We start from the raw sequence: 15,443 nt of genomic DNA on the forward strand, positions 1-15,443 counted from the left end.
GGGTTGGCAGAGGCGGGTAAGGGTGGTAGCTGGGGAGAGGCAAGTGAGGCTGGCTGAGGATGCTGGGTGGGCAGAGGCAGGTAAGGGTGGTAGCTGGGGAGAGGCAGGTGAGGCTGGGTGGGCAGAGGCAGGTAAGGGTGGTAGCTGGGGAGAGGCTGGCTGAGGATGTTTGGTAGGCAGAGGCAGGTGAGGGTACTAGCTGGATGAACTGATCAGTTTGTTCCACAGCAGTGAATTGTGAAAAGCTTCCAGTTAAAATGCACGTAATGTTAACTGACTCATTGGGAAACATGGACATTGGGCTGCACATCAATTTTCTGTTAAGTTATAATTGACAGCAACTGATTCCGTGAGAAGGGACCCATTTAGGGCCCATTCACAATTTGGCGATTAGCAGCCACTTTTTAAAGTGCAATACTAACTAATGGCAGTGATCTCACTCCTGTGATTGCCACCGATCACAGGTGATTAGCAATTAGTGGCTATTGCAAAAGCAGCACATGTAGCACTTTACTGCAATTCTGGAGTTATTGCAATACAGTGCTTAAAAAGCGCTGATAGCAATCGCTCAGGAATCGTGAGTGTAGTGATTTTACTGCGCTAATCGTGGTAAAATCACCAGCGCAAAACGCTAGCGCTTCTAAGTTACAACGGGCCCTACGGATACTTTTAGGCCTGGAACCCACTGAAAACCGCAAACGCAAACGCTAGCGTTTTGTCTGAGCGGTTTGCAAGCGGATTCATGCGCGTTTTTGGTCGTGTTTTGCAACATTGTATTTTTTCCCCAGCGGGTGCCTAGCGTTTTGCGTTTTTATCCTGATTGGTCCTGTGAATTATTTTTCATTTTGTTACAGTGTGCTGAACCGCAAAACGCTAGCAAAACCGCTCAGTTTAGGTTTTGCTGAGCGTTTCCGCTAGCGGTTCAATACTTTACATTGAAGCGCTAACGCTCCCAAAATGCTGCACGTCCTGCGTTTGCGTTTCTGAGAAACGCAAACGCTCCTGTGGAAGTTGCCCCATCCATCAACATTAGCCCAGCGTTTTGGCAAACTGCTAGCGTATCGCAGTGCTGCCAAAAGCGCTCCTGTGGGTTCCAGCCCTTACAGTTGCTGTTAGTTGTAACTAAACGGACAACTTATGTGCAAGGTAATGCCCATGTTTCGCTATGGCTTCTTCCACATTATACACTGAAAAACGGAAGCTTTTATACACTGCACGCAGGGAATGGTACTGGGGCATACCACACACACGTGTTGGAGCGTTCTATCACTTGTTCCAACCTGTCGGAAGACACATACGTAGACCTGGCATTGTTGAGCACGGCACACACACATAGGAGGCCTGGCATTGTGGGGCACATCACACACAAGCAGAAGGCCTGGCACTGGGACACAGCTCACACGTGGTGGACGACTGGTACTCAAGCACGGCTCACACACGTGGAAAAGGCCCTGTTGATTCTAGAGCTCAGCGCACACAGAAGAAAGAGGCCTGGTACCGGGCACACCGACCACTACAGCATCTCCGGCCACCGATTCTAGTACAATAACGGCACGCACAACAGCGTGAACGCGCAGATAAGCATGCGCGTCCCAGCCTTCAGCCATCGATCTACGAGGGAGCCAGCCTAGGCGTGCAATCAGGGCTACGCACGAACTCGAACAGGCGGGGTGTGGCTGGACGAGTCTTTGCGCACCCGCACGTAGCAGGCGGATGCGCGTTCTCGCTTTGAAGTCTCAAAGTTGTATCCGACTCCCGGGGAGCGCTCGGGCTGAGCGGCACCATGGACGATTTGGGTGAGTGATAGAGCGGGCGCCGCTGGACCTCGCTAGTAGATGGTTGTACTGTGATGTGTGACTTCCTCCCTGCACGGTCCTGTGCCGCCTGTCCTCGCTGCGTCCAGCGCAGTGCTGCTGTACAGCGGATGGGAAGCGCTCCCTGTTGCCTGGTAGCTGATCCTGGTGTGTGAGCGTATGTGACTACAGCGCTGCTGCTACCTGTGCCACATGTACCCGCACACTGACTGACAATCACACAAGTGGCATTCCTCTGCTGCTTATCACATGGAGGCTGCTTATCTCTGCTGGGGCTTTGGCAGGACAGCTCTCAGTCTCACTACGACTGACATTATTGGCAGGATTATCAGAACAGCTGAGCAGACTATTCTGCTACTAATGACAATATTGTTTCCATTGTGTTTTGCAGGACTGGTGTCCTCAGTGCATGAGGATTTCCTCATTCTGCTGACAGTCCAGCTATTGTATTGCTACTTTTATTTTAAGTCAATGAGAGGGCTTCGTTTGCTAATGCTGGCCACATATGTATAGATCTGAATTCAATCTGGATTTTAAAATAATTGCAGGAGGATCTAAAGTGATCGTTTCAATGCTCAAAATGTTCTAATTCTTTTAATTAGATCTGGATTTTGTGGCATTTGTATTTGAAAAAGTGGTTATGTTTGATAAAATAATAGTTATAAATAATCATTTTTTAAGTTGTCAATTAAATTTTTCATGTGACTTTGGTTTCAATCAAATAGGAAGGGCCATCAAAGAATTGTAATTTAAGCATATAACCAGCAGTAGAAGACAGTCACACTAATGATTTGATGTTTCTGCAGTCAATAAACTTTTTATAACCTTGCTTTCCATTCCTTTAAATTAAAATGTAGTAGCAGAATTAGGAGAGATTGATTTTAATATGCCCTTGGATGTGGATCCTCCAGTTGCTGTATGAGTACTCTCTCTTCTTTTATTTAAAAAGTCAGTTATGTACATTGAAGTTTCATCCACACAGTAGATTTTGATAGCTGGAACTGGATTGTAGCTCTCAGCATGTGTGCAGATGTTTCCCAACCTCAGTGGCCTCCTGTTCAGCAGTCTTTGGATACCAGCCTGCAGCAGGACTTCCCCCTGCTTGACCTCCCTCCCCATAGGGCAGAAGTGGGATTTTACAGGGATTGCTGGTAAACTGTCGCAAGAAAAATACTGTTTGGGGCAACAGTGATATTGAATGTTGTACATAACCTAACTTGCCTTGTGCAGGCATTCTAGTGATCAATGTAAATGTGTATATGGTGTTCCTGACCAACAGGGAAACCAATCGGAAGGATTGATTGCACAAATGCCATTGATAGCCGTGGGTACCAGGCATTAGCTTTACCTTTGAGTGTTATCTCTTTATTTTGATTTGCCTGTGAGAAGTCTTTTGAAGTTGCCTAAAACAAAAACAAGATAGAAAAGTGAACACTCCCAGTTTTCTTAACTTTGCTGACACTATTCAGTTGCAATTGTAGGTCAGATTTGGAGATGTCAATTTTATGTATTCTGTACAACTGTTCAGTAAGGCAAAAAAGTCTAGGAAACTCTTCGTACATACTGTATAAATAGCAGGGCAGTGGAGTTGGAGGCAAGGAGTTGGAGTAATTTTGGGTGCCTAGAGTCGGTGGTTTCAATAAACTGAGGAGTTGGATGATTTTTTAACCAAATCCATAGCCTTTGTAAATATTAGACTAAGGAGTCGGAGCAATTTTGAGTACCTGGAGTCGGTGGTTTCATAAACTGAGGAGTCTGAGGATTTTTGTACAGACTCCACAGCCCTGATAAATAGAAAACAAAACCACTTGATCCTGCAAGCGTCAATGTAGGAAGTGATAACTGTACAGACACATTGCACATGTGGTGTGTTGCTGTTAAACCTCACATTTTCTAATAATAGCTGTTTGAATTTTTATCAATTGTTTCTCTGCAGACTATCTAAGCATTGATGAACAGTCATTTGCTTACAGGTAGATTGTCGGGTAAAAAGGTTGCAGACAATCATTGGAACTTTAGTCGTTCTCGCATGAAAGAATGTAAAGAAAAATAGGAAGCCAGCTGTGGTCCACACCGCCTTGTCAGCATGCCAGAGCTGTCAGTGCACAGGCACCACATACCTCCCACTGACTGCCAGTGCTAAAGCAGTGTAGGTACAGGCAGCAAATTCTTCAGTGTCTGGTTTTAGAGATCGGTGAATTTGCATGTTAGAAGTCAGGCCAGCTTCCAGTAAGTTTATATATAGAGTCCTAAACAGCATTGCCTTTAGAAGTTACTGAAGAGTTCCTGTTTAAACTAGTTTGAATAGTTAGTATTTAAAGGAAAAACCAGTTGCTGTACCCGAATGGTTTCAATTAGCTACATCTATTACACATAGGTGATTTAACCTACCAGTGCAATGTAGCTAAAGTGCATACATCAAGATATTTAATATGCGCCAGTCCTTTCCAGATAATACATTTCATATGACTTCTCATGACACACCACAGTGAGGGAAGTTCACATGCAACTGAGTTGATACAAGTTCTCTTTTTTTTTTAATAAGTGTCCTCTGCATTGAGAATGTCAGCTGTAATAGGAGAAGGAGCTCTATGTTATTTAAGGGATGCCTTGTGTGTTTCTTGGCCTGCCTTGCAGTGTTTGTTTTAAATAAATTGTAATGTATGCTTTGAGCCTTGGCAGGGCATGAAGCTTATACTTCGAGGTGTCTACATTTTTGTCTTGAAGTTCTGTCTGTCATAGGGCAGGGGGAAATAATGTAGAAACTCTGTCTAGGTGCAGTTGTGCTTTTATGCAGGGCTGTGGAGTCGATACAAAAATCTTCCGACTCCTCAGGTTAGTATTCCAGACTCCTCTAATTTGCATATTACAATCTAGTTGATTGAAAGTATGTAACATAAAATGCATTTCTTAACTGCCAACGCTTAGGAATTTTAAGACCACTAAACTGAGACGGATATGGAGGCTGCCATACCAGTTACTTGGCTATTCAGCAGATCATGTGCCTCTGATGCTGGATCCACACGGTGCGTTCGCGCACTCGATTTCCCGCTCGATTCCCGTCGATTCGTTTATTTCCAACATGTCCGATTTGGATTTCGATGGATCGTTAGGTCGATTCGGCATACTTTGCGTGCGAATCGACCTAACGATCCATCGAAATCCAAATCGGACATGTTGGAAATAAACGAATCGACGGGAATCGAGCGGAAAATCGAGTGCGCGAACGCACCGTGTGGATCCAGCATAATACTTTGTCATAGACTTGGGCCTCGTTCACATCATGCGCACTTCCCTGTGCAGTTGCAAGCTCAGAGCTGATCCATTCACTGCCAATGGATGGGATCAACAGTGCAGTGGGTAGCAGCGCAGATGGCGTGTGATTGTACGCGTTGCATTCCGATTGCACTACCATCTGCGCTGCATAGATGTGAACGAGGCCTAAAACTAGTCCTTGGGAAGAGTACTTGTAGAAGGTACAGGCATGAGCAGCTATCAGCCCCTAGGCATTGTAACTGTGGATACATGTAAGAGTGATGTGCAGGTACTCTGCAGGAGAATGAGGGAATTCTTCCTCCATTACACGCTGATCGCAGCGCTGTACTTAGTGAAAAGATGGCGGTTTCGGCGTCTAACAGTCACCCGAACGGCAATCGCTGCTCAGAGTGAAGGCGGGGTGGAGCTCTGCCCCCCGAGCAGGAGGCGCGCGCACCCTGCGCACAATCTCCTGCAAATCCCAGCCCCAGGACTTGACGCCAATCGACGTTAGGTGGTCCTGGGGCTGCCACCGCGGCCACGCCCATTGGCGTGAGGCAGTCCCACAGTGGTTAAAGCTTTGTATTATGTATATGCAGTAGGAAAAAATACAAAATGAATAATGCAAAAATGGTTTATATGCTATACTCTATTACTGGTGTAGGGTTGCAAAACTGCCTTCCTGTGTCCAGATGCTTGAGAGAACAGTAGCCCCATCCAAACTCCACCTCCATCTTTTCATCACCCACATGAGGTAATTAAAGAGAGGATTGGAGGGGACTCCACATAGTGTTTCCTTGCCAGCACAAAGCCTGTCACCTGATCCCACCCACCTCCTTTCTTTCATGTTTTATATTACCTCTTTGTAAGCAGCACTGTAGCTAAAGCGCAGTAGAGTTTCCTTTTCCTGTCCAGTTCAGTTCCTCCCTGCCCAGTGCATTTAAACATTCCCACACCCTCCCCAGTGACTTTATAAAAGCTTAAAATCAAAAGTAAGACCCTTATTTTCATTGTAGAAAGTGCAGAGTTATGAGCGGCAGACACGGTTCTATTAAAAACCACATCTTCGTGTAGACACATTTTGCTGTAATAAAATGATGCTGGCAAATCTAGTTATGTATCTGTTCATCCTACTGTAGATATCACATGATAACAGTTAACTGACCCACCCTCCTGCTGAAATGAGGCGTGAAAATGAGCTGTAGTGCAGTGGCAAGCTTAAATGGACAAGGAGGAATCGATTCTGTCCACTACTTCGCTTCTATACACTGTTTATATTCCCTTATCATTTTGATAGATATTAGCCTTGTTCAGTTTAGGTTTAGTTAAAGTGGACCTAAACTCTTGCAGAGAACAGAAGAGAAACCTAGCGAAATGCACCCTGTACGTATTTACCTGTTTAATTTCCCCCTTATCTGTAATTAGGCACAAGTTGAAATTTGATCCCTCAGTTTTGTCAGCTGACTGCCATGACAGAGAGCTCATTTGTAAACCTAGGATGTTAACAATATGTCTGTTTGCAAGAAAGCAAGACGAGAACAAACTGCAGGTTTGTTGCAGGATGTGTATGGGCTGTAACAAGAAATGTTTTTCTTTAAAGGTTATCATGCTGTTGCTTATCTTTTAGAACAGAGAGGAAGTTCTGCATTTAGGTCCCAGAGTGACAACCTTCAGCAACACCCCCCCCACCCCTCCCCCCCCCCCCCCCCCCCCCAAATACTTAAGAAGAGGGAAATCTCTGGATCCTGCATGGGTTTCCACATTCTCATCCTCATTGTTGGCAAGTGTGGACCCCCTTGGCTGTACTGCCCCTGTGCAAATATGGCCGTTCCTGTGCATTAGTCAATGCTACTGCGCAGACAAGGCTGTACATGTATGTGCACAGTGCGGCCGTGCTCGTTCATGAAGAGGTGCTCGGCGGTGAGCGTTGTGTCCTGGGCAATGGCAATAGAATCCTGAAGCTTTCCTTTTACTGTACTAGGTAAGTATCTGCTTTTTGTGGCCAAGATTCTCCTCAGGTTTACTTTACTTTAAGTTTACATATGACTGATCTCCCATGCCATGTGTTAAGTGAAAATATCAGAATTCACTTGAGCAAAGAGGAACATGCAGGAGCCCAGCATAGAGCAGAGCAAATGTGCTCACCATGCGTGTTGTGAGATACAATGGTGGCACAGCTGTGATGCCAGGTGCATTCGGATCCCTCTAGCCATGCACCACTATAGGCATGTGGATACGTGATTTGTATCTATGCAGCAAGCCACCCTATTTCTGTTTTTGTTTTTCTCATTCATGCAAATCGGACTGCAGCCTATTAATTTCAATAGGCAGTGTTTCCCTGTCAGAATTTGCAGAATTTGTGGAAACGAGTTCTTAATATTTCCTTTCTAAATAAATCCGTTCTTCCATTTTTCCTGTTGTTGGGCTGTTTCAATGGAGACAACCCTTGTTGCAGTTTTCTCCCGTTTTTGTGTTCGTAGCCTACTTATAACTTCCTTAGTTGTCAGTTTGATTTGTGGTCCTTTGCTTTTGCAAAAGGTGCATTCGTATCACAAAGACGTGTGTGTGTGTGTGTGTGTGTGTGTGTGTGTGTGTGTGTGTGTGTGTGTGTGTGTGTGTGTGTGTGTGTGTGTGTGTGTGTGTGTGTGTGTGTGTGTGTGTGTGTGTGTGTGTGTGTGTGTGTGTGTGTGTGTGTGTGTGTGTGTGTGTGTGTGTGTGTGTGTGTGTGTGTGTGTGTGTGTGTGTGTGTGTGTGTGTGTGTGTGTGTGTGTGTGTGTGTGTGGTTATTGGTTTTGTTAAATAGTACAACTATGATTGCAGAGTGCCTTGTGACGTGTGCTAGATATGATCAATAAGCTGTAAATATTATGCAGCATGGAACTAAGCCATCTCACTGTGTAGCTATTGAATCTGTTTAGGTTACATGCTATTTGCCTAAAAATTCAGAATGTTTCCACTTGATTGATCATCACTAATGCTTGATTAATGCAGATTATGCAGTCAATAGGAATGCTGCCAGTGGTAATGCTTGGTCTTGTTGTAGGTGGTACTCTGTAAAGTGCAAGCTGTATTTTTTCATAGGAGAATATTGACTCTAGTGAAGATTGTTAGGCCCCATTCACACTTGCGTTTTGGCATGCAAACGGACTGGATCGGATCAGGACCTGATCTGGATCAGAACTGTACGGTTCCTATCCGGATCCGGTCCGTTTGCATCAGGCATGCATCAGGCTGCCATCCGGATCCACGTGGTAAAAACAGCGAAATATAATAAAAATTTGTTGGGGTCAGCAGAAGGTGCACCTGTAGAATCAGGTCCTCCGCTGTTTAGGCCTCACCTCCACCTCCGACATACTGCCAAACAGCTCCAGCACGTAGGTCACTGCTGCTCCACTACTGCCCATGTGTCCCCATCCGAAATGGCCGCTAGAATATGCATAGGAAGTGGGGTAGAACGTCAGGTGTTTGTATCCTGTGTGTTCTGTGATTTCCGTTCCCCATAGGTTTCTATTTCCGGATGGTGCAGTCAGGCTCCGGTCCGGGTGCGTGGGCCGGATGATCAGGACCCGAAAAATAGCGCATGTTGGAAAAGTGTCCGGAGTCCAGATCCAATCTGGCTCCGTTCTGTACAGAATGTACGCATGTGAACGTCCGCGTAGACTTTGCATTGCTATGCGGAACGTACGTTCCGTTTGTACAGTATACGGTCCGGATCTGATCAGGCGGATCCGGACAGGGAACGCTAATGTGAACCGGGCCTTAGCGACAAATATGAGGTAGAGTACATCGGTTTAACCAGAGAACTGGAAATGCCCCATCTATCCTTTAGGTTTCTGTGGCCTTTGACTGTCTGGATGCTGACTCTTTTTGGGCTTGTAGTGATGGAAATTTTCAAGGCCTCTTTCATGCAGACAGTTGGCGATGATGTTTGCCTGTTTCTTCTCCCCAGATCCACCAAGCAGTTTCTCCTTTTTTATTGAGTCATGCTCTGCAAGTACACCTGAGCGAGTGGCTGCACACTTATTGCATCCGGTCAACTTCTGACGTGATTACAAATGTTGCCATTAGGTTGTATAACATAGCAACTGGATGGCCCTTGTTTCCTGGCAAAGCACTGATTGATCCGTACAACAAAATAGTTCAGCCATCCGTGTGACATAGGCCTAAAGCCTCATACACGCGCCCAATGATTCTCTGTTGGGCTGGCTCTACTGGGAATCCAGCCTGCAGCCCTGATGCGACAGCAAGAAATCTGGACTACCAGACTATCTGAGCTCAGGCCAAGGCCATTGTTCTCCTCCTTACCCCTCCCACTCTGTCATGTGCCACGCCTCATCCCTCCTTTCTGCTCCATAGCTACAGAACAGGCTAGCAACATGTCTATACAAAACCCAGACCCAAATTGTGGCTCAGGGCATGGAGTCCCATCCCTGCAGGCAACAGTAATTATGTGTGTCGACACCTTATGATGTATTCCTGCAGCCCAGAAAAATGCATGAATGGGCAGGGAGCTGCATACTGAAAGTATAGTTGGAATGTGCCTAATACCTACTGAAGACCAGGATGCTGAGATTTCTTCAGCAGGGATCCAGCTATTTTCCCAAGTCATTCCTAATATGAAAATAGCTCTTTCTCAAATACTTATGGTTACTTGTAGAGCACAAAAGAGAATCAAGGTTTAAAGCCCCACTCCAGATACAAATGGCTTCCCATATCTGCATAAGAACTAAGCCTCTTTCACTTGGGGCTGAGTGCAGTGAATTCACGGCCTGTTAGCTGCTTTCATGCAGCAGCTGAGCACTTGCTAGCGCTCAACAGGGGCTGTGGCTGTGAGCATAGCTGTGCTCCGATGCAAAACGGTGCATTTTTTTTTTTTTTAATTTTTTTTTTTTTATTTTTTTTACCGCGTGGCAAGCACTGATATAAATGCAGTTAATAATGCTGCCATTTGGCTGTCTTAAATTACAGCCAGAAGGTGCTCAGTGGGCAGCAAATGGGTTGCAGAACTATGTGACAAGCACGCTGTTCATACTTCCATGTAACATAGTTCAGTATCCCTTGTGAGAAAGGCCTACTGTTGTAGGTTTTTCTTGTCCTGATCATATTTAGATACAAAAGTGTCGGGCTCTTATCCTGAGTGCACACGTTTTTATCTTTTTCCATTCACTTCTATGAGAAATCGACCCGAAAACGATCGGAAGGAATATTGGACATGGCGGAAATGATCTATCCAACCCATCTATCGAGCAGAAAAACGTATGGTGTACACCCAGCATTAGAGGGCTAGTCCATGTTCCTGCGGCGGGGTAGAAGGGATTTTCCATCAGCTCCTCAGTGTATAGTTTATCAATCACCTTGCTGAAAGAATCTTATTGAGGTGGTGGTAAGGGGTTAAAGATTCCAGCAATCTAGCTATATGTTTCCACCTCAGATCAGCCTCCACCTCCTCAGACTCTCCTGCATGCTGTGACACAGTAAAGTATATTTGTGAGCTGTGTGAGGAATGAAGGATGAATTTTAAGCAGGGAGAGAGAACTGGGTGAATAAAGTGCCCCTAGCACTAGTGGTAATGCATACCTTAAGGCTACTTACACACCAAGACGTTGCATTAGGTGCTAGGTTAAGGTCGCATAACGTGCACCTAATGCAACGCATGGCGGTGCGGGAGAGGACGGTATAGTGAGCCGCGTTAGGCAGCTCTATCCGTATAAGGTCTCCCAGAGTGGCGCTGATTGATCGGCGGGACCACGTGATGCGGAGCGAGACACTCCGCATCACGTGGTCCCGCCGGCCAATCAGCGGCCGCCAGTGCAGTGAATATTAAGTAGCCATGTACGCGGCTACTGTAGCAGCATCTTCCCGCCTCCTCTCACCCCACACTGCGCATGTGCAAACAGTCTTAACGCGGCTATAGCCGCTCTAACGCCGTAGCATGCTGCACTTTCAGCAGAACGTGCAGCGTTACATGTAACGCAACGTGGGCTGTGTGAACAGCCCACTTGTGTTACATTGCTGTGCGTTGGGGGAGCGTTACAGGCGCACTGTAACGTCTTAGTGTGTAAGCAGCCTAAAGAGAACCCGAGGTGGGTATTTTTATATCTTAAGAGGACACAGAGGCATGTTCTGTGCATAATTACATGCCTCTGTTTCTCTGTATTGCTGCCTCTAGTCCCCCCCCATCCCAGGGTCTACTATGCCCCCCGGAAAAAGCGCCAGGCTAGCGACAATCTCCTTGTCGCTAGCCTTCTATTTACCTTCTGCATGTCAATATAATTGCGCGCACTCCCCCGCCGCTGCCCGCCTCCATGTGCTTCCTCCAATCGGAAGCTAAGCCGCAACCTGGGAGGTACTTACTGGGTTGCGGCTTAGCTTCCGATTGGAGGCAGCTGTGGGGACAGAGGTAGGGTAGTGTGCTATTATATTGACATGCAGAAGGTATATAGAAGGCTAACGACAAGGAGATTGTCGCTAGCCTGGCACTTTTTTTCGGGGGGCACAGTAGACCCTAGGGGAACTAGAGGCGGCAATACAGAGAAACAGAGGCATGTAATTATGCACAGAACATGCCTCTGTGTTCTCTTAAGATTTAAAATGCCTATCTCGGGTTGTCTTTAATACATTGTTTTGTTTTCTTAAAAAGCGGTTTAATTGATAGTGTTCCTTTAATGATTTAGCATGCTGGTTCTTTTAAATGAGAATTGGAGGCCAATCCACTATTCTCCTTGCCCCTTTCGCCTGAATCCGTTCTGTTGTGTGCCTCCCCTCCTCACAGAATCAGACTCTTCACTCTATTGTAGCAGGGCGAGGCGTCTGTACAACATTCAGCTTCCGAACTGTAGCCTGAGGGATTGAATACCTATGCCTTTGAGTGACCGGCATTGTGTGTGTGTGTGTGTGTTTAAGATTTTCAGCCCTGGTATCAAGCTCAGATTCCTTTTCTTTGCACCCTTATTAACATTTATCTCTTGGTAGAACAATTGCTGTTAACCTGTACAGAACTCTCCCCTTACTGCAGAAGTAATTACCTGCATAGGAGAAGAGGCTTTGTTACTTGTTTTTAACAGCTGGACTAATCCAGTTGACTGCCACCAAACTTTGACACTCATGTCTACCAGCTTCTGTTCAAAGCACCGTTGAATGCTGATGTTCTACCACATTAGCAATCAAGCTAGAAAAATGCTTTCAATAAATCTGAAATATGTAATTTGTTCCCTGTAATCTGGTGTATTTGATCACATGATCAGAATTGCAAGACAGGATATTTATCTGCAGATTGAAAAATAGTCCCATTATATATTCTGTAACGGGAAGTGGACTTTTAAGTTGTTGTTTTTTTTTTTTATATAGTACTGTTACATTTTCTTCAGCACTTAAGAGTACATTAAACTAGAAAGGTCTGGTTTGTAATAATGGTTTTGTAAGAGCTGTTGTGTAGGATTGCTGATGGTATTCACTCTGGTCACAAGGCGTGTGTTTGCCTCTAAAGATCCCAGTTTCCTATGCATAGCTGGTGTTTGAGCAACAAGGTGTGTACAAGGGCTGCACCACATAGCTGGGAGGTGTTTCTGTAGGGGGAAGGGATTTTGGCTGCTGATACAGGGGTGTGGGAGGAAGGGTCCGTTTCCTTACATTGCTGAATTTTGCTTCCTTTCGTTTTCAAATGCTTGCCCAGATGCTGAACTTCCAGCAGGGAATGAGTTGGGATCAGTCTTGCAGTGTTTTCATCTTTGATATTCGGTTATATTTATCTTCCTTACTTCACCAGAGAAACTGGCTGCTTTTATAATGTTACTAATAAAGTGTAAATACCACATGACTGCTGGACTCTGCATTCATTGTTCTCGTGAATGGCTGATGTCATGTCACTCATTCTTTATTTAATTGCATGAAGATAAATGACTCTAATTAGAAGGAATCTCTGACCCTGCACAGCATTTGCCAGTGTTTCTGTGCTTCTCCTGTGGCGCTTTTCATATTTCTCAGCTTGAAAAAGGAAGCTGAAGGAGAAAGCACTACTGGGATTGTGTATATGTACAAATCTAGGGAGAGATGTCTTATTTGATCTGTGCCTATGCTCTGTTATGTGTGGTGCACAGACTGCTCATTCCTGTGCAGTTACTCACTGGATGAGTATATGAGGTTACATGGGATTGGATTACAGTGCGGAGTGGTGTGTAATGAGTCTGCTGGGTATGAAGACACTGGGGGCTCTGTTTCACTGTTTCCTATTTGGATATCCATGCTTTGTGCAGCTGTTTGTAGTTTGTGACTTACTTGCTAAACATCCTTCATATGAACAGCAGTAATTGATTCTCAGCAGCGGGTAAATGTTTTATACCAGTAATTGGTTGCACTTCTACACATATTTGGATCTTTGCTGGTGACTTTATCAGTTTTTACCTCCTACATTGTAGATGTTTTTTCATTTGGCAAGATTCATTGTCACTTTTTCAAGAAAAACAAAAGTTTGCTTTCTTAAAACAGAAAGAATTTGCGATAATTCAGGTTGGAGTGAGCTGGAGATGTCTCCCAGGGCATCACTGCTGAATATATGCAAATTAACCATTGTTACCCTTAGAAGCTAAACACACTTCCAGAACTGCTGGAATGCAATGATGTGTCAGCTTGTTGATTTGTACAGAGCCATAATAATCCAACATGCATACAGACTGTTTCGGATTGTTTGATCCTCATCAGAGCATGGCATGGATTAATTTGGCTCTATGCAGTAGGGCTTGTAACACCGAGAGGGACAGACTAACCAGCAAGCTCATGGTGACCCAGAACTCATTGGAGTGTGTAAGGGACTACAATGGTCCTAAAAGCCTTTTTCAAGAAACATAGCTTGAAAATAAGTGGATTAATCAAATACGTACACATGTCCAACAAAACCACACGACCAAGCGATTGCACAACTTGTATTTTGCCGCACCAATCAGCTGAATGATCTACTGATTTGCATACTGCTCACGCAAGTAAGGCTGCACAATATGTCTGCGTTCAAAACAAGTACAAATCGTTCAAATGACTTGTACACACGTGGCCAACTGAACAATATCAGCCCAACGCTGAGTTGATCGGCCGATTTAGATCGTGCAAACTGTCTGTTATCAGTCTAGTCGTTTGTCACGCGTACACATGCCCAACTGTCGTTCAACAGTCCAAGTTTGGACCATAGTTGGGCGGAAACGTTGCATGTGTATATGAGCCTTTAAGGACCACTCCAGCGGAAAAAGTAAGCAGTTAGGGCTCGTTTCCACTAGTGCGGCGTGCGTCTCGTAGAGCAGGTGGGCGGGATCGCAGGCGAATCGTAGCTTCCGCCGCGAATTCTGTAGAGGGTTCCGGCCGAATCGCTACTGCAAGCGATTCGGCTGGCTGCGCCGTTATCCCCTTATGGCAGAGGTTCCCCGCGCGATTTGCCTGCGGGGAAACTCTGCGGATTCGCGGCCGTTTCCGCTAGAGTGGAAACGGGCCCTTAAAGGTGACCGAACAAAGATTTTGAACTAGACCATCTTCTGATGCGGGATTCTCAGTTTTCTTTTGTTGTAAGCATTTCCTGAACAGCAATTGCAAAGTGTAATGCTGGATCCACAGCATACAATTTTTTTTTTTTTATTTTTTTTTTGAGATTTACCTGCCAGATTGATTATTTCCAGCATGTCCGTTCTGAGAATTGCTAAAAAATCGATTTCTCATATCGGACGTGCTGGAAATAAGCGATCTGGCAGGTAACTCTGCTCAACAATTGTATGGTGTGGATCCAGCATAACTGACATAATAGTGTGCAAGTAAGTAGGGAGGCTGGCTGGTATCTTGCTATATGGGCAGTTAAACTGCCGTTCAGGAAATGCTTTTGAAAAAAAAGCGAACCCCGAGAACCCCCCCCTTTCCTAGGAGATGGACTAGTCCAAAACCTGTCCATGTGTTCAACAGACCACTCTCAGATCACTATTTGATCAGAGAGGGATCCAAGTGATTGAATCGCTCCTCACACTGTGCATAGATTTTCAGCAGATTTCAGCATTAAATGGTGGTTTTTGTCCTGTCTTCTTTCCTCCCCGTCTCTTCTCTCCACCTCCAGCGCTTCTCCCCGTCTCTTCTCTCCTCCACCAGCGCTCCTCCCCGTCTCTTCTCTCCTCCACCAGCGCTTCTCCCCGTCTCTTCTCTCCTCCACCAGCGCTCCTCCCCGTCTCTTCTCTCCTCCACCAGCGCTTCTCCCCGTCTCTTCTCTCCTCCACCAGCGTTCCCCCCCGTCTCTTCTCTCCTCCACCAGCGCTCCTCCCCGTCTCTTCTCTCCTCCACCAGCGCTCCTCCCCGTCTCTTCTCTCCTCCACCAGCGCTCCTCCCCGTCTCTTCTCTCCTCCACGTCTCTTC

The 15,443-nt window shown here is 45.7% G+C and overlaps 1 protein-coding gene across 3 annotated transcripts in view; it reads left to right on the forward strand.

Moving 5' to 3' along the window:
- Positions 1-1,357: 1,357 nt before the first annotated feature.
- The window catches only part of PXN (paxillin), a 69,422-nt gene continuing 55,336 nt past the window's right edge, over positions 1,358-15,443 (forward strand). For 2 of the 3 annotated variants that reach the window (XM_068238715.1, XM_068238714.1), the window contains exon 1: positions 1,358-1,796. In XM_068238715.1, the coding sequence (XP_068094816.1) occupies positions 1,784-1,796 (13 nt within the window). In that variant the 5' untranslated portion in view covers positions 1,358-1,783. The remainder of the gene's footprint in view (positions 1,797-15,443) is intronic. The other variant, XM_068238716.1, reaches the window with a different exon arrangement.

This window comes from Hyperolius riggenbachi, chromosome 1, assembly GCF_040937935.1.
Source record: "Hyperolius riggenbachi isolate aHypRig1 chromosome 1, aHypRig1.pri, whole genome shotgun sequence".
Classification (NCBI taxonomy): Eukaryota; Metazoa; Chordata; class Amphibia; order Anura; family Hyperoliidae; genus Hyperolius; species Hyperolius riggenbachi.